The 19,511-nt window shown below is 45.4% G+C and overlaps 1 protein-coding gene across 2 annotated transcripts in view; it reads right to left on the reverse strand.

Annotated features, from left to right (window-relative positions):
* Positions 1-19,511, reverse strand: part of LOC147120906 (protein phosphatase 1G-like) — a 64,115-nt gene that overhangs the window by 17,131 nt on the left and 27,473 nt on the right. The window contains exons 7-10 of one of the 2 annotated variants that reach the window (XM_085979387.1): positions 18,420-18,654; positions 16,784-16,913; positions 11,635-11,737; positions 8,577-9,580 (exon numbers count right to left, since the gene is read on the reverse strand). In XM_085979387.1, coding sequence (XP_085835513.1) covers positions 9,398-9,580; positions 11,635-11,737; positions 16,784-16,913; positions 18,420-18,654 — 651 coding nt within the window. In that variant the 3' untranslated portion in view covers positions 8,577-9,397. Of the gene's footprint in view, positions 1-8,576; positions 9,581-11,634; positions 11,738-16,783; positions 16,914-18,419; positions 18,655-19,511 lie in introns of those variants that run through there. The other variant, XM_085979381.1, reaches the window with a different exon arrangement.

A 19,511-nucleotide genomic window follows, 5' to 3' on the forward strand; every position in this document is an offset into this window, starting at 1 on the left:
CTGGGGAGGCCCAAGATGGCGGCCCGCACGGCCCACACGCGGCGCTGCTGGGGTTCGGGGTGGCTTTGGCCCTGCAGACGCTGGCGTAGTGTCCCTTCTTCCCACAGCCCGAGCAGATTGCATTTTTCGCCGGGCAGCGCGCTCTGGGGTGTTTGGCCTGGCCACAGAAGTAGCATTTCTGGCCTTGGGACACTGCTGCGGTAGTTGGGCCGTTGCTGGGATGTGGCTGGGGTGGCACGGCGCTATGAGACGGTCCTACCGTGTCCCAGGCTGTCGTTCCCCATGGCGTCCACGGTGCAGAGGAGTAGGCATCCATGCCCCGGTAGGCTGCGTCCAATGATAGTGCGAGTTCAGAGGCCTTGTTGAGGTTGAGGTCACTCTGCTCCAACAGTCGCTGTCGGGTGTAATTGGACCTGTGGCCCGCCACAAAAGCGTCCCGGATAAGTTCCTCTGTGTACACGGCGGCCTTTACATCCTTACAACCACAGGCTCGGCCAAGCACAGACAGTGCCTGAAGGTATTCCTCGGTCGATTCCCCAGGTTGTTGTTTACGACTCCCCAGGAGGCGCCTGGCGTACACCTCGTTCACTGGGCGCGTGTACTGGTCCTTGAGGAGCTTGAGAGCAGCCGTGTACGAGGTCGCGTCCTGGATGACCGAGTACGCTCGGTGGTTCACTTTGGAGATCAGGACATCCAGTTTGTCCTCATCCGATTTGACCGTTGCAGCGGAGGCGATCAGGAATTTTTCAAAGCACTTAAGCCAGTGAGCAAACTTGGTGGATGCATCCACCTCCCGATGGTCTAAGTCCAGGCATGCTGGTGTGAGGATCTTCTCCATTATAAAAAATCTTGTTAATAAAATTGATGCGCTATCAATTACTCAAAAGACTGAGGTTAAGCGAGTAACTAACAGGCTTTTATTAACAAGAGAATGAAGGTGTGCCTCGAGTGGTCGACCAGTCCAGAATACAGAGGGGCTGTGGAGCAGTCACCTTTATACCTGGACTCGTGGGAGGAGTCAGCCGAGGCATGTACAGACATGTACACAGTGGAATACAAACACTCATACAGGCAGGTATAACAGTGGTTTACCACACCTACTAACTACAATGCAGAAATGCCATCAGTTAAATAGACCAACACTTTTAGTCATTGTTCCGTGGTTGGATAGCAGCAGGGCGATTCTAGAGTCCCATGACTAGAACTAGAAGAGGTTGTTGAAGCACCAGGACATCAGGAAGCACTTCTTCACACAAAGGATGATGGAGACCTGGAACTCTCTTCCACCAAAAAGCTGTTGAGGCTAGGGGTCAAATGAAAATGTCAAAATTGAAATAAGATTTCTGTTAGGCAAGGGTATTAAGGGTTACAAAACCGAGGCGGGTAGATGGAATTCCTCTTCTTCTTAGGCAGTCCCTCGGAACCGAAGATGACTTGCTTCCACATTAAAAATGAGTTCGCAGGTGACTGATGAGTCGAATGCAGGACCTACAGTCTCTGTCACAGGTGGGGCAGACGGTGCTTGGGTTGACGTGCGCTCCTTGCGCTTGGCTTCCGCTTGCTCCCGGCGAAGAGACTCGAGGTGTTCGGCGCCTTCTCGGGTGCTTCTCCTCCACTTAAGATGCAGATCAGCCATGATCTAATTGAATGGCGGAACTGGCTCAAGGGGTTGAATAGCCTACTCTTGTTCTTATGTTCCAGAGAATGGTAGCACATTCTTTTCAGTCTTCTGATCAAAGTCAGAATGTGGCTCAACCCAAAAACAATTAACTTTCATCACTTGGAGCTCAAGGTGCACTTCTTGGAGGAATTGAGGGAGTTAACCTGCTTCCCTTGAGTTTTTAAAGAAACATTTGGAAAAAGCATCAACTATCTAGACCTACTATATCCAAGTATGAATCCTCCCATTAGACTGGAGAAATATTTCACGTGTGCAGACAACATTGTAGACTGCTGACCTTGATGGGAGAAAATGTACTGAGGTATGGCTCAGGATAAAATATGAAGGGTGGTGTAAACTATCTGACCTCAGGATGTCTCTTCTATGGTACCAACCCCATATATGGGTCAGTGTCTCGTGATTTCTATCCTGGCCTTAAACCTTCACTACAGAGCATTCAACTCCCACGTTGAAGTTGAATAAATGAGGAATTTATAGTAAAATAAAAAATAACTTCCTAATTATCTTGACTAATGCATATTTAACCAGGGATCCGAACGTCAGGGCAGTCATTCTTATTTTCAGATCATTTGCAGGGATGAGCTTGTGGTCAGTCACTAATGGAATTAGTGACAGCAGCTCCCAATCCCACAAACTCTGCTACCTAGAAAGACAAGGACAGCAGATGCATGGGAACACCATCACTTCCCAAGTACCCCTCCAAATCACATGCCTACCTGGCTTGGACATGTATCTCTGTTTTAAGTCCAAGCATCCTACAGTGAGATAAGGTTCAGCGACGTAAAGCAGCCATTTTATATCTTAGATACAAGGGTGGCATTTGATTTATTTTTGTAGAAGGAATGACTGCTATAAACATGGCAGAAACATCTCACATAGAAGATAGGAGCAGGAGTAAGCCATTCGGCCCCTCGAGCCCGCTCCGCCATTTAATGAGATCATGGCTGATCATCCAAATTCAGTACCGTGTCCCTGCTTTCTCCCCATATCCCTTGATCCCCTTAGCCTTAAGAAATATATCTAACCCCTTCTTGAATATATTTAATAAGTTGGCCTCAACTGTCTTGTGGTAGAGAATTCCACAGGTTCACCACTCTCTGGGTGAAGAAATTTCTCATCTCAGTCCTAAATGGCTTACCCCTTATCCTTAGACCCCTGGTTCTGGACTCGCCCACCATCGGGAACATCCTTCCTGCATCTAGTCTGTCTAGCCCTGTTAGAATTTTATAAGTTTCAATGAGATCCCCTCTCATTCTTCTAAACTCCAGCGAGTACAAGCCCAATCGACCCAATCTCTCCTCATACGTCATTCCTGTCATCCCAGGTATCAGTCTGGTGAATCTTCGCTGCACTCCCTCCATGGTAAGAACATCCTTCCTCAGATAAGGAATCCTCACAGTGGAATCGGCCTAACAAATGATAGATATTAGAGTCCTCTGCTGAGATACTTCAAAAAAATGGTTTGAGAGGCAATGAACATTTTCAAACAAAAAGTTTCACAGGGATACCAAGCCTGCAGTGTAAATGCACCCTAAGAAGTGTTCAAATTTGGTTATCCCACCATAAAAGGTACAGAGTAGAACAAGACTAGCCCCAGGTATAAAGGGAGAAACTTGTATGTGAAATATTTAATATAAGTAAATCTAAATCACTACTTCAAAATAAGCCAGAAAAGTCAATTTACAGTAGATATTTCAGGAAGAATGTCTTTACTCAAATTGATAAATACTTGGAATAATCTGCCCAGCAGATTAGTAATAGACACAAATAAATGTGATTGTTCAAAATGCAGTTGGATGCTAGGATAGGTAAAGTAGGGGTGGTGTGAGCTTCAAACAAGCAAACGGCTTTTTAATAATGACTTCTTTTGCCACCATTCTTGATAAAATCACCAGAACAGAATCACTTTGTTTCACAGCTGCAGCTCTATTCAGCAAGCAGTGCTACAAGTATGTCATTTTAAAATGATTTCTTGCCTTCATTCTCGGGATGTGGACATCACTGGCACTAAACTAGGAGGAGGGGTGGGCTCTGATGAGGATGTCAGGAGGCTACAGTGCGATTTGGACAGGTTGGGGGAATGGGCAGATACGTGGCAGATGCACTATAATGTGGATAAATGCGAGGTCATCCACTTTGGGGGTAAAAACAGGAGGGTGGATTATTATCTAAATGGCAATAGATTGGGAGATGGGGAAGTGCAGAGGGACCTGGGTGTTCTTGTGCACCAGTCACTGAAGGAGAGCATGCAGGTGCAACAGGCGATTAAGAAGGCAAATGGTATGTTGGCCTTCATATCAAGGGGGTTCGAGTATAGGAATAGGGATACCTTACTACAGCTGTACAAGGTGCTGGTGAGACCGCATCTGGAGTATTGTGTACAGTTTTGGTCGCCCCATCTGCGGAAGGATGTTCTTGCCATGGAAAGAGTGCAGCGGCGATTCACCAGGCTGATACCTGGAATGGCGGGAATGACCTACGAGGAGAGATTGAATAGTTTGGGCTTGTACTCACTGGAGTTTATAAGATTGAGAGGGGATCTCATCGAAACATATAAAATTATGGCAGGCCTGGACAGGCTGAGTTCAGAGAGAATGTTTCCAATGGCAGGGGAGCACAGAACCAGGGGCCACAGTCTAAAAATAGCGGGCAAATCATTTAAAACAGAGATGAGGAAGAATTTCTTCACTCAAAGAGTGGTGAGCCTGTGGAATTCCCTGCCACAGAGGGCTGTGAAGGCTAATTCAATAAATATTTTCAAGAGAGAATTGGATATATTTCTGAAGGCTAAGGGGATTAAGGGTTACGGAGAAAAGGCGGGGACGGGGTACTGAACTGGTAAGATCAGCTATGATCTCAGACGAAGATCAGCCATGATCTCATTGAATGGCGGAGCAGGCTCGAAGGGCCGAATGGCCTACTCCTGTTCCTATCTCTATGTTTCCCACCCTTCCCTAATCGCTCATTGAGGTGGTGTTGATGGGCCACCTTCATGAACCTCGGCAGTCCTTGCTCCATTAACGCTGAGGGAGATTGAGGGAACATGTTCAACTCAGGGTGGCGTGTGACTTGGAGGGACGCTTGGGAGGTGATGGTGTTCCCATGCGTCTGCTGCCCTTATCTTGCTCGGTAGTAGAGGTTGCGGGTTTGGGAGGTGCTGTCACTCTGTAGTCTCTGTAACATTGGTGAGGACATGGTCCAGTAGCTTATTCCCTTGTGTTGGTTCTTTCACTACCTGCCACAAGCCCAGTTTGGCAGCTATGTTCTTCAGGACTCAGCCAGCTTGGTCTGTGGCGGTACTACAACAACTTGTATTTATATAGCGCCTTTAACGTAGTAAAACATCCCAAGGCACTTCACAGGAGTGTTATTTGACAAAAATTTGACATCGAGTTACATAAGAAATTGGGGCAGATGACCAAAAGCTTGGTCAAAGAGGTAGGTTTTGAAGGAGCGTCTTAAAGGAGGTAAGAGAGGTAGGGGCGGAGAGATTTAGGGAGGGAGTTCCAGAGTTAGGGCCTAGGCAGCTGAAGGCACGGCCACCAATGGTTGAGCGATTATAATCAGGGTGCTCAAGAGGGAAGAATTTGAGAAGCGCAGGTATCTCCGGGTGGGGGCGTCGTTGTAGGGCTGAAGGAGGTTACAGGAGATAGGGAGGGATTTATAAACAAGGATGAAAATTTTGAAATCGAGACGTTGCTCAGCCGGGAGCCAATGGAGGTCAGCGAGCACAGGGGTGATGGGTGAAGGGGACTTGGTGCGAGTTAGGACACGGGCAGCCGAGTTTTGGATGAAAAGTTTACATAGGGTAGAATGTGTGAGGCCAGCCAGGAGTGCATTGGCATAGTCAAGTCTAGAGGCAACATGGATGAGGGTTTCAGCAGCAGATGAGCTGAGGCGGGGCGGAGACAGGCAATGTTACGGAGATGGAAATAGGCGGTCTTAGTTATGCTGCGGCTATGTGGTCAGTAGCGCATTCCAGGATCAAATATGACAGCAAGGTTGCGAACAATATGGTTCAGCCTCAGACAGATTCTAGGGAGAGGGATGGAATTGGCGGTGGGGACTGAAAATGGCTTCGGTCTTCCCAATATTTAATTGGAGAAAATTTCTGCTCATCCAGTACTGGATGTCGGACAAGCAGTCTGACAATTTAGAGAGCATGGAGGAGTCGAGAGAAGTGGTGGTGAGGTAGAGCTAGATGTCGCCAGCGTACACCGTAGTATGGAGCCACTTGGTGATGGATATTGAAGTCCTCCATCCAGCGCACATTCACTCTATAGATGCAATGAGTAAAGAAATGGCTGCCATCTCCAGCTTAAATTAGTTGGAAAAGGAATTGAATAACTAAGGGAATACAGGCAAGGAACTTTTTGATTCCGTTTGTGCTGAATTAGTTACTCAGCTAAGACTGCAGTGGTGACACTGCAATGAGACTTAGTGGCCTTAGGTTAACGGTGTGCACAAAACAACCAGTGGAGGGAAAAAAATCAGTCAAAGCCTCCTATTATCTAGACACAGCTGTTGGCATGCATCCTCCAAGTAAGCCGAGGACCTCACTGTGGGGAACTGTAAGCACAGGCAGGATCACTTTCCTGGCAGTACTCCACAACCAGTCCACCAGTTTATTAAAAAACTTCCAACCTTTGGCTTTTCTTCACCTCTGTGCCATCAATTGATGTTTACTAACCAAATCACATGAGTTCAGTGGCTCACTTTTTGAAGTAAGCTTTGGGGAGGTGGGGAAGCTGGGGGTGGGGGGGGGGGGTAAGGAAAAGACCAGACTGTAACACAATCAGTTTTGCAGAGTGCAGCCTGTACTAGCGGATAACAGAGAGTTATCAAAGGAGAGATAATAATATTGAGAACTCTTGGTGACTCAAAACCAGGATTAGTCGACTTAAACGTTACATTCTTGAGAAAAAAATTCCCAAAGCTCTTAAAAAACACCAACAGACTCAGCACTTGATGGCAAATGCAGGTTCAGAACTGTGAATGTATTTTATACTGAATTTAGACCAAAATAACTGAGCTACAGCTTCATAATCAGACCCCAGTGTTAACTAGAAGGAACTTACATTTATATAGCACTTTACACAATCTCAGGCCATCCCAACTGCTTCAATGAAGTACTTCTGAAGTGTAGTCACTGTTGTAACGTAGGCAAAGGTGGCAGCCAATTTGTGCACAGTAAGGTCCCGCACAACATTAATGAGATAAATGACCAGATATTTCCAGGATGCCCAGAAAACTCTCTTGTTCTTCAACTAGTGCTATGGGATCTTTTATCCGAGAAGACAGCAATGTCCCCATTAAGCTGCACAACGGTCTAGAGATCCCGCGCAGCCGGCTCACCGGCTTTTAAATGGAAAACTGCACATGCAAGGAAATTTTAATGGGCTGCACACCCCATAAAAAATTAGAGGGAACATTGGAAGACAGGACTTTGATTAAATGTCTCATATGAAAGACAGCACCGCTGTCAGTGCAACACTCCCTCAGCACTGCAATGAAGTGTCAACCTAGAATACGTGCTCAAGTTTCTGGAGTGGGGATTGAACCCACAACCTTCTGCCTCAGAGGCAAGAGTGCTACCACCGAGTCAAGGGTGACACTGCATTGCAGTACTGAAGGAGTACTTAACACATTAGGGTGTCACACTCTGGGCCCTACACCTAACTGGACAGAAGAGAGTCTGTGCAGAGATAATTCATAACGCACCAAAATCATTATACTATCAATTTATCAGTCAATCATAAAGCTTTACTTGGATGAAAGAGAGCACATTTCCACAAAAACTGATGTCACCAATAGTTTGCTGTATTACAATTAACTTATGGTGATAATTGCTTTTTCTTTTTTAAAAAAAAGGGTACGTCAGTGTTAATTAAACTAGGCTGGTCAGAGGGTGGGCCTGCTGATTGCTAGATGACGACTAGCAGAACTGCTCCACAAAAAATTGTCAGGAGGTGGTACAGGTCCACAATCCCTTATCCGAAACCCTTGGGGCCAGATGTGTTTCGGAATTCGGAGTTTTTCGGATTTCAGAACGGTATTACGGTAACACACTAGCGGGGGTCTGGGCAGCACCCCGTAAGCAAACACATTAATATTTCTGCAGCGAACCTTATGAATATTCACACTGAGTGGGATAAATAAAGACTGGTAGCAGCGCTGAGACACAACTGACGCCTCACACCTGCGTGGGTCAAGCATCGGCCGCATCGGGTCATGTTTGGCGCCACTCGGGTCATGTCGTGCACACGAGTGACACTCCACGAAAAAACTTTCGGTTTTCAGAGCTTTTCGAATTTCGGAATTGCGGATAACGGATAGTTGACCTGTAATGGTGAATACCCGTATCAGTCCATGCCTTTGTCTTTCCTCCTTGGTTGGGTAGCCAACTTGTTAAAGGTGAAGCAAGGATGCAAATTCATGACCTTTTAGTTGAGAGACAAGTGGGTCCCTACTCCCTAAATGGGGTTTCAAATTGCTTTTTTATTAAAAAAAGGGAAATAATCGTTAATGTGCAAACTGGGCTTTAAAATGCATCCCAGTACAAAACTCAAATGCAGAAAGGGGGATAAATCCAGTGTTAATAATGCAGTCACCATTTACATGTGCTACTCGGGGACTAGCAACTAAACAGCAACAAATGTTGCCAAGATTCTCAAACAACAGTGCTCTTTGTTTATACGATACACTGAGCTCAACAAAAAAAACCTTTTAAAAAAGAAAATGAAAAATTATGTTTCCTTTTAATATATAAAAGTTCCTCTTCGGTGCAGTTTCAAACCATAGCACGACTTCATACCTTTGAGGTCTATGGTGATGTTGACATTAATTTTGAGTGAATGCAGTTTTGCAAAGGAAGTGAAAGAACGCTGAAATCCTATTGAGGTCCAACATTGCCTTTATGTTTTACAAATTCATATACCTCCAAAATTTTAATGTTCTCCTGATTTTTTTCTTAAAAATTGAAACATTGAAAAAATTCCAAAGCCCCAAATATTTTCCCCACCTCCTCCTACTCATCTCTCTCCTCCCCCCCCCCCCCCAAACACAAAAGGATCGTTAGCACAAAACAGCGACTATGATCACATTGTGACATGGTATTCCCATCTTCAAGCATAGACAAATGGCCTTTTAGTTAAACAGTTCACTTTTGAAACAAACTCAATGCAAATTCAACCCCCCCCCCCCACCCCAACTCCTTTTTAATTTGTTTTTATTTTTTTTTAATTAAAGGAGTCCTCATTTCTGATTCCCGTATCACCCAGTTTGGCTTCTGAAGCATTTTGCCTTTCTTTGTGGAGTGAATCGAACACTTCCTGTATCAAAAACCCCCCCATGAAAAAAAAAGGAGTGGACTTTTCCATCTGGCCCCCCAAACTGCCCCCCCCCCCACCCCACAACGAAAAAGTCAAACAGTCACATGTTTTTGTCTCCAACAGCCTGTGTGCTACAATGTATAGGGTTCCTGGACATACTGCTGCTAAAGGGCATGTGCTTCAGACACACAGTAACCTAGGGTGGCAAACTAAGGCTACATTGTACAATACTTCAGATTTATTTTTATACAATTTCCAGCAATTTTTCTTGCTATATTTTTTTTTAAAAAAAGGATTTCAAGTTCTTTAATTACACAGCGACGTCGGGTCTCAGCAGATTCCCAACCCCACCCTCTCCCCCCCCCCACTCCTCGGGTGCGCCGTGTTATTCGCTTTTTGCCTTCTTCCCGTTTTCTTTCTCGTCATCTGTCAAGTCGGGGCGTTTTCGCTTGCTGCAGTCAGCCTGGCTTTTCACGGGCCGTGGTTTAAAAGTGATGATAATACAAGTCATGTTGTCGCACCCAGTCCCATCTCCTGACGTGTCAGGGGCCAAACACTGATCCAGGAGCTACAAATACGAAAAAGAGAGAGAGAAAGGGGGGGGGCTACAGTGTATCAAGACAGTGCACACAAAAACAAAGCTGAAACTTAAGGATCCCGTGCAGAGTATAAAATTCTAATTGCCTCTGTATGCGAATGCTCGTTTGACTTTGCCTGCTTTATTTGCTTTCTAGGGAGTTAGGCTTGATCGCCACAGTTACCAGTGAGCACAGCTTTTCCCCTTTTGTAGTCTTGTCCTGAAAAGGACAGACCAGTACAATACTTTCTGGAAGTTTATCACCCAGCATCATCCAATCCTAGACTCCCAAGAAAACTGAAAAAAACACAGCAGCCAGGAGGAAGCTGAACAACCAAAATGCACAAAACTCTATCTAATCTAATATACGCCCTTACAAAGAATGTACAGCACAGAAACAGGCTATTCGGCCCAACAGATCTATGCCGGTGTTTATGCTCCACACGAGCCTCCTCCCACCCCTTACTTCATCTAACCCCATCAGCATAACCCTCTATTCCTTTCTCCCTCACGTGTTTATTTAGATTCCCCTTAAATGCATCTCTGCTATTCGCCTCAACCACTCCCTGTGGTAGCGAGTTCCACATTCTCACCACTCTCTGGGTAAAGAAGTTTCTTCTGAATTCCCTATTGGATGTATTAGTGACTATCTTGTATTTTAGGCTGCTAGTTTTGAATACGAGCCCATACCATCAACCTACACCATTTTGTTACCTCAAAGGAATTTCGCTCCCTGAATATCCAATTAGTCTGCAACTACAGGCTAGAGAGACAGAAGCCAAATTACCAAAATGCACAATACTTTATCTAATCTAATATACACCCTTAGAGAGACAGAAGGCTTTGTTCCTTGGTACCAAAAGGTCCAACACAAGGTGCAAGGAACCATTATTAACTGTAGAAAAATGAACTGCCACACTGGTACAGGTTCTGGGCTTTATAGTACCCTGTGCCACACTGGCTACCTCCAATGTTATTTGAGTGCACAGCACTCCTCAAAACCTATTAAGGTAGGCTACATAATGTGTGGCTGACACAGGATGGACAATTTCTACCACTTAAGACCACCACTGTTAACACAACTCAGCGGACCCTCTGGTGGCAAAGAATAGGTATGCGGAAGTATGTATGAGCAGAGCCAATGAAAAAAATCAAGTTATATTTTGTCATTAACAGATGACCCATGATCAGCGTCCCTTTCAATTTCTGAATAGTCGAAAATAAAAGTAGTTTGGAAATAGCTACATATTTTGTTTATTTTTCCCCCATTTAAATGGAAAGTGCCGAATATCCTGAATCTTCGTTTTTTTTTAATGTTGTTGCACATTTGAAAACTTTTCAAAAATCAAGATCGTATTTTTGGTGTCTACCATTACAATAACAGGAAAACAAGGGGATAATATCAATAGATGGGCATGAATGTGCAAACTGCCACTGAACATTTCACTTCACAGTTAAAACCATCAGGATAATTAACTACCCAGATCCCCAAAAAGCTACTCAAGTAGACTCCAGAATCTGCATCAATCCCAACTGTCCTGTCCTCGTTTGTTGCCCTCCAGATTCACCTCTCCAGCAGTGCAGGAACCATGTCTCACGGAGTATTTGATCACCCTGGTCCAGGCCTAGTGCTATAATCTTCAATCCAATGACCAAATGTGTATCCAGCTCCTTTTCGAAAGGAGTCAACCAGCCTACTTTTGCTGGGAGTCTGGTCCATATATCCTCTGCTCTGCAGCAAAAGATAATTTCTTCTAATCTCAAGTCCTACTTCAGGCTCATTTACTGAACTTGTGCATTAAGCACGACATTCTCATGAACACCCTCCCAAGCCAAACATTACTTCAGATTTCTTGTGGCAAATGAAAAATGATTTTGAGCAGCTTGGGCTAGAGAGAGACTGTAGTTTTGGAAAGTAGAATTTTAATTTCTATCTAGCTTTATTAAATCTGGAGGGAGTAAAATTTCCCGCCCCCCCTCCCTCCCGCATGACTTGCCAAATGCCCCAGGAGTCCTTCCTGCACAACCCTGGCAGCAGCACCTACCTCTTCGGATATGGAAGACAGCAACCTCAGGTCCCCATTCTCATCCCGCTTGTTGATGCGTTCACTGATGAAATCTACCACCTCCTGGCTGCTCATTACATTCCTGAAAGGGAAGACGAATTACTAAAGTTGCAAGATCCGTTTGTGGGCGCATCTATGTGGACTCCAAATACTAGAGTCCCTCCTAAATCAAGTCAATGGTAACCATTTGAGCCAAACAGGCAATTGCAGTTACGGAGCTCTGTACAATGATTCTGGGTGTCTGGAATTTAAGTTGTAAGGATAAGGTTAAGGTAGTTAGCTTTGTTTTCTTTTGAAAAATCCCCCGGCTCGAGATGATAGAAACATAGAAGATAGGAGCAGGAGTAGGCCATTCGGCCCCTCGAGCCTGCTCCGCCATTCAATGAGATCATGGCTGATCATCCAAATTCAGTACCCTGTCCCTGCTTTCTCCCCATATCCCTTTAGCCTTAAGAAATATAGCTAACTCCTTCTTGAATATATTTAATAAGTTGGCCTCAACTGCCTTCTGTGGTAGAGAATTCCACAGGTTCACCACTCATTGGGTGAAGAAATTCCTCCTCATCTCTGTCCTAAATGTCTTACCCCTTATCCTTAGACTGTGACCCCTGGCTCTGGACTCCCCGACCATCGGGAACATCCTGCATCTAGTCTGTCTAGTCCTGTTAGAATTTTATAAGTTTCAATGAGCTCCCCTCTCATTCTTCTAAACTCCAGCAAATATAAGCCCAATCGACCCAATCTCTCCTCATACGTCATTCCTGCCATCCCAGATATCAGTCTGGTGAATCTTCGCTGCACTCCCTCCATGGCAAGAACATCCTTCCTCAGATAAGGTGACCAAAACTGCACACAATACTCAAGGTGTGGTCTCACCAAGGCCCTGTACAACTGCAGCAAGACATCCTTGCTCCTGTACACGAATCTTCTCACTATGAAGGCCAACATACCATTTGCCTTAACCATCTGCTGCACCTGCATGCTTACCTTCAGTGACTGGTGCACAAGGACACACAGGTCTCGTTGCACTTCCTTCTCCCAATCTATTGCTGTTCAGATAATAGTCTGCCTTCCTGTTTTTGCCACCAAAGTGGATAACCTCACATTTATTCACATTATACTGCATCTGCCATTTCACCCAACCTGTCCAAATCATACTGGAGTTTCTCTGCATCCTCCACAAAGCACACACGCCCACCCAGCATTGTGTCGTCTGCAAACTTGGAGATATTACATCTAGTTCCCTCGTCTAGATCATTAATATATATTGTGAATAGCTGGGGTCCTAGCACGGATCCCTGCGGTACCCCACTAGTCACTGCCTGCCACTCGGAAAAAGACCCATTTACTCCAACTCTTTGCTTCCTGTCTGCCAACCAGTTCTCTATCCAAATCAGTACCTTACCCCCAATCCCATTTGCTTTAACTTTGCACGCTAATCTCTTATATGGGACCTTATCATAAGCCTTCTGAAAGTCCAAATACACCACATCCACTGGCTCTCCCTTATCTATTCTACCAGTTATATCCTCAAAAATTTCCAGTAAATTAGTCAAGCACGATTTACCTTTTGTAAATCCATGCTGACTTTGTCCGATCCTGTCACTGTTTTCCAAGTGCTCTGCTATTACATCTTTTATAATGGGCTCTAGCATTTTCCCCACTACCGATGTCAGGCTTATCTATAATTCCCCGTTTTCTCTCTACCACCTTTTTTAAATAGTGGGGTTACATTAGCTACCCTCCAATCCATGGGAACTGTGCCAGAGTCTATAGAATTTTGGAAGATGACCAGCAATGCATCTACTATTTCTACGGCCACTTCTTTAAATACCCTAGGATGTAGATTATTAGGCCCTGGGGATTTATCGGCCTTCAACCCCGTCAATTTCCCTAACACCATTTCCCTACAAATACTGATTTCATTCAGTTCCTCCCTCTCATTAGACCCTATGTTCCCTGAAAACTCTGGGAGGTTATTTGTGTCCTCCTTTGTGAAGACAGAACCAAAGTATGTATTTAATTGGTCAGCCATTTCTTTGTTCCCCATTATAAATTCCCCTGATTCTGACTGCAAGGGACCTACACTTGACTTCACCAATCTTTTTCTCTTTACATATCTATAGAAGCTTTTACAGTCAGTTTTTATGTCCCCTGCAAGCTTACTCTCAATCTTATTTCCCCCTCTTAATTAATCCTTTTGTCCTCCTTTGCGGAATCCTAAACTGCTCCCAATCCTCAGGTTTGCTGCTTTTTCTGGCCAATTTCTATGTCCTCTCCTTGGATCTTATGCTATCCCTAATTTCCCTTGTTAGCCACGGTTGCACCACCTTTTTTGTTTTATTTTTATGCCAGACAGGGATGTACAAATTCTGTAGTTCATCCATTCGATCTTTAAATGTTTGCCATTGCCTATCCACCGTCAACCCTTTTAAGTAACGTTCCCCAATCCATCCGAGCCAACTCACGCCTCATACCATCGTAGCTTCCTTTATTTAAATTCAGGACCCTGAAGTGTTCAAAGTCATCCAGATTTCATAAAATGAGTGGTGCAGAAAAGACCAATGGGTTTGTTTGGCCTTTCCCTATTTATATAGATTATATTGAGATCTCCGAGTAGGTCTACAGTCTCTTTCAACAAGGGAAGGTAGAAGACTTCAAAAGGAAATGCAAAGAAAAATAATTTAGTCCTGTAGGTTTATAGAAGTGTGGAAAATTCCTTCTTGGATCACTCATTTCAGTTCCATAGTACAGTAAACAATCAGCACATGTAGGCCTAGAAATTCAGTTGGCGCCGCGCCAGGGCTTTAGCGCCGGAAAGTTAGCGCCGGCGCTAAGTCCCCCTGCGCACGCCAAAAATTCAGTAGCGCCGCGCCCAAACGGCTGCCGGCGCTACTGAAGGGTGTTTGTGCCTGAAAATGGGCGCTACCTGCCGCATTGCGGCGCTATTCCGGCGCCCGATGCGGTGCGGCAGGCTCGGGAAGTGCAGGCCTCCTCCTTCAGTTAAGGAGGAGCTGCCTGCACCCGCCCGCTGGCCGGTAAAATCTTCACAAAAATGAGCCCGGCACCTCGGGGAAGTGCCGGGCTCGCAGCCCAGAAGCATCTGTTCCGCGGGGGGGGGGGGGGGGGGGTGTGGAGGAGTCCGGGGAGGGAGGTGTGGGCAGGCGGCCGGCGGGAAAGCGGCCAGCCGCCGCGCGACCTTAATGCGCCAGCGCAAACTCCTGTAAGACTCGGTTGCCAGAGTCTTAGTTGCGGCTGCCACGGGCGAGGCGGCCGCAACTCAATTTCGGCGCTGGGGCCCGTCACCACGGCAACCGGGACGCTGCGCACACCGATGACGTCATCGGTGCCGGCGCAGCGCAACCGGTCTACCGCCGATGGTAGGGCCCCAGGGAATTTCTGAACCGGCTGTAAGTCCAGCGCAATGACCTCTAGCGCCGCAAAATGGGCGCAAAGCCCACTCAATTCCTAGGCCGTAGAGTATACAAAATAGTACCTTGCTGGTAAATTGGATAGTGAGAATCCCACTGTAAATCTAACATTACTTTATTCCAAGGTCAAATCTACCATCCTTTGCTTAACAAATTTATTATTTGGCGCTGAAGTCAGTGCTGGAAATTGAAACCCTTCCAGTTTGGGAGTTCAGTGTCAGGTGCACTTCCAGGCCTTGCTCCGCACTCCACCTAAGCTTTGCAAACTTCCCTCTTCCATTCAGTGCCTGGAGGGGTCTCACCTTGAACTGGCCTGGCTTCAGATGTGTGAAAACCTGATTAATTGAACACGGCTAGGTTAAGCTGGAAGAGCATACCCATTTCAGCGGTTCACCAAAGAGTTAAAACATGGAGCAATTACTGCATCATTTGCTCAGTGACACAGAAGCGCCAACTAAAGAAAGAGTAACTTGCTTACGCTTTCGTTTCACAGGCTCAGCAAAAACAAACATTCAGGTCTCGAGTACAAACCTGCCCTGGATCACCTGGTATTTCTCCAAGTCATGGCAAACCATTTTATAAGTTTTTTTTTTGAGCCGACAAAACTGCATTAAGTTTGATAAACAATACAAGCTGAAATACAATTAAAAATTTGGTCCCCAGACCCAAGGAGGTCTGCAAGAGGACGCAGTCATCAGAATTTGTCTGTATTGGTTGACTCACATTCACTACTTCTGTTGTTCCATCTTTTTGGTTGCGAACACAGTCTTTTGGATGTTAGCTCTTGGGATCTGAGAGCATGTCAATTATTTGTAAGGGGTCCCCGGGAGTGGTGTTGGTCAGGACATTAGGAGGACTCCCTCTTCTACTTCAAAAAGTGGGGAGCGGCTTTAACATCCACCTGAACAGGCAGATGAGATTTCATCGCACACTCAGTATTGCAGCGGAGTGTCAATCAAGATTATAATGCTCAAGTCCTAGGGTGAGGGTTCAACCCACTCGGCACAGACCAGGGACCGAATTGTGGCGATTAGGGTCTAAGGTTTAATATTACAGTGCATGGTGTCTAACCACCATGTCATCAGGAACTACAGTTTCAGTTTTTAAGGTCCATTTATGCATCAGTAATAGCGGTTATCACTAGCTTGTTGGATCACTGTCTTGCCGACAGTGTGAGCTGCGGCTCAGTGGGCAGCGCTCTCGCCTCTGAGTCAGAAGGTTGTGGGTTCAAGTCCCACTCCAGGGACTTGAGCACAAAATTTCAGGCTCACACTCCGGTGCTGTACTTTTGTAGAAAATGGTATGGAACTGAGTTTTGGCAGCAATGGGCTAAGATGGTAGCGCAGACAGGGAATATTATGGAGGTAGAAATAGGCGGTCTTTGTGATGGAGGTAAGGGGTCAGAAGCTCATCGCAGGTTTGAATAGAACTGATGTTGCCAACAGTCTGATTCAGAGCGAGATAGTGGCTGGAGAGGGGGATGGAACGGTGGCAGTCAACCAAATAGCTGTAGCCCCTACCAGATTGGTTACAGCATCAATAACTCAAGTATACATTAGGTCGTTAAAATGTTCAAAAATAGAAAATGCTGTTCCTAAAGATAAATATTTGACTTCTACCTCTCCCCCCACTAGCCTCAAGAAACAGGGGGATTTGGAGCTTAATTAAAATCATAAAACCAACAAATCAATGCTTACCATATACCGTCGCATGCAATCACCATGAAGTCATGGTCATCATTTAATGCCAACGCCTTGAGGTCAGGTAGCGCCGAGATCATCTGCTCCTCTGGAGGAAGATTCTTATTCCTCTTGTAGAAATGATCACCTGCAGCAACAGTCACAAACCACTGTCAGAAGGCACTAGTTCATTTCCGCGGGATGACTTCAGGCCAGGCATTAAAGCACTGTACCGAGCAGCGCGTTAAAACCCCCGCGATTATTGTTCATATCGGAAGGGAGCATTTCCCGGTAAGCAGGAAACTAAGTCACCTACGAAGTCCTAATCAAAGTTTAAGCACGTTAACAAACAGCAAATGAGACTCTTCACATAAGGCTCCAGGCAAGTCATCCTCATGTGCTGATCAGAAAGTTGCAATGTGTTGGGCAGAAAACACAAAAGGGAAGCTTTACTGAAACAGGGCAGTGTGCATCAGATTTAGTGTGCCAACTCTGGACTCGGGAGAAACTTCTCACACCTCCCCCACTAAATCCCAGAAGCAAATGTCAAGGCAATAGGATGCTATCTCAACAGCTCACAGAAAGAGGTCAAGATGATAAGTAGAGGAAAGTTAGCCGTTAGGCAAGGATCAGCGCTGGGATGGTACTGCAAATAAGTCTGCACAGAACCGGAAAAGGTTGCGGGCAACTCTTAGGGTTACAAGTGCGAAGGCATTGATGGAGGTTGATTAGTGTCATCGGCCACTGATGGTCATTTAAAAATGTTGTGGTCACCTCTTGAATGAGGTTGCGAACTGGTGGTAAATTGTGGGTAGGTTAGTGTGGTGGGCCCATCACTGCAAAGAACAGGGCAGATAGCGGAGAAGGTAGACTGCGCCCAATAAGTCTGGACTGATTTGCACCGCTTGGTCTAGTTCACTTGGTTTTCTTTGTGAACAAATGTACAAATGACATGTACAAACACTGCCTTCCACCGTATAGTCAGCTTGACTCAGTTGATAGCACTCTCATCTCAGCACGTAGCTTATTAAATAGGACATTCAATACGTTTAGAAACCAAATGCAAGAGAACAAGCCTCAACTTGAAATTTTAGACTCGGTGGGGGGGGGAAGTCAATTAGAAAAGTGTACATGAAATTTCAAGCTGAACAAGTTTCTTTCAATAGATTGAGCTTTGTTGTACTATTTAACATTAGCAATTAAAAAAAACTCCTCCCAATTTATAAAGAATCCTTTCGTGATGCCCCTTCCCTAGCCATGAGCAACTTACAAGCCTCAACCAATGCTACTAACAGGCATGAAAGGGCATCCCTGGTTGACATACTGTGAGAACTCCAATGTCCAGTGCCTTCATGCCACCTCCCCCCACCCCACATGCCTGCCCTCCCCCAGTCCCAGCTTTTAAAGCGGACTGAAAATGGTACCGGTACATTTCTCAGCGGGTAGCTGATAGTCTTTGAAATGAAGAGATTTTAACTTGACCTAGAAACACTAGATACCAAAGTGATGTATGGAACAAGAAACACATAGGAGGAAGTTGCAGGCTTGCAATTTAACAGAGGTTCTGAAGGCATTCTATAGCAGGTCAGCAATATTCCTGGTTCAGTACATAGCTTGGGGCGACGATTCTTTTAGGAGAAACAAAAATGGGTACCTATTGCTCGAGAGAGGTTTAGTCCTCCATTGACTCTCCCGTCCAAAGTAACTTTTCCACCAGCATTCTTGATCCTGGCCAGTTCCACTTCATCTTCTGGTTTGTGGTCATAGGACATATCAATCGCCTTGCCACTCTCCGAAACAACACACCGGGAGTCTCCGGCATTGGCCACGATCAGCTGCTTCCCACGGATCAGTGCCACAACAGCCGTCGTACCACTGTCAGAGCCAGGCTAGAAATCAAAAACCACTTCAATGATCAATCAATGCTTTCAACTGTGTCATTGTACAGTAAAACCTGACGTTAAGGAGCAGTTATGTTCTGGATACAACAAGTTTTAAAGTGTACACTGTCTCTCTTAAAATGGGATCTGGTGGAAGTCGTAGGATAGTGTACGATATTGTAAGGTTAACAGCTTGGCTTCAGTAATGGGCCTATCAGGAATGCCCTCTACATGCCAGCCAGAATGAAGTATTTGTCATGCAACATTGCCACCTACTGGTGCAGTAGCATTATGACAAAAGGATCATGAAACAATCTCAGAATGGATAGGTGACTTGTTCTGAACCTGATGTTGCTTAGGAACTGTCCATCTAGGTGTATAAAATATGATACTGTTTTCCGTAGTTCTTTGGCATTAAGCACTGACAACACACCACAACAGGAGGGTCAGCGTCCCTGATGGATATCCTAAATCTGTATAATCTTGTTTGTACTTTGTCAATATTCATTAAAACAAGTTAATTTATCGCTGGCATCTGAAACTATACAATTTGGATTGACCTACTCCATTGCTCCAACGGAAGCGTAAGTGCAAACCGCACCCCCTTGCTAAAATAATTTGCTTAAACTCACTCCCAGGTTTCACACATGAATAATATGCAAAAGCATCAAGGGCAGCCAACCTCTGCTGAACAGTGTCCAGCAAGGACTCAATGCCTTCTAAAGCAGCAAGGTATAAGTGGGGCGGGAGTATAAGTGGGGCAGGGGAAAGAAGAGTGTTCCTACTTGCTGCTGTCTTGCCACAGCAGAGCAAAGCAACCCCTCTATTCACATGCATTAAATGTTTGAAATTCATCTCGGGTGAAG

Source organism: Somniosus microcephalus, chromosome 3 (genome assembly GCF_052327205.1).
Source record: "Somniosus microcephalus isolate GS21.2 chromosome 3, FLI_Smic_1.0, whole genome shotgun sequence".
Taxonomy (NCBI): Eukaryota; Metazoa; Chordata; class Chondrichthyes; order Squaliformes; family Somniosidae; genus Somniosus; species Somniosus microcephalus.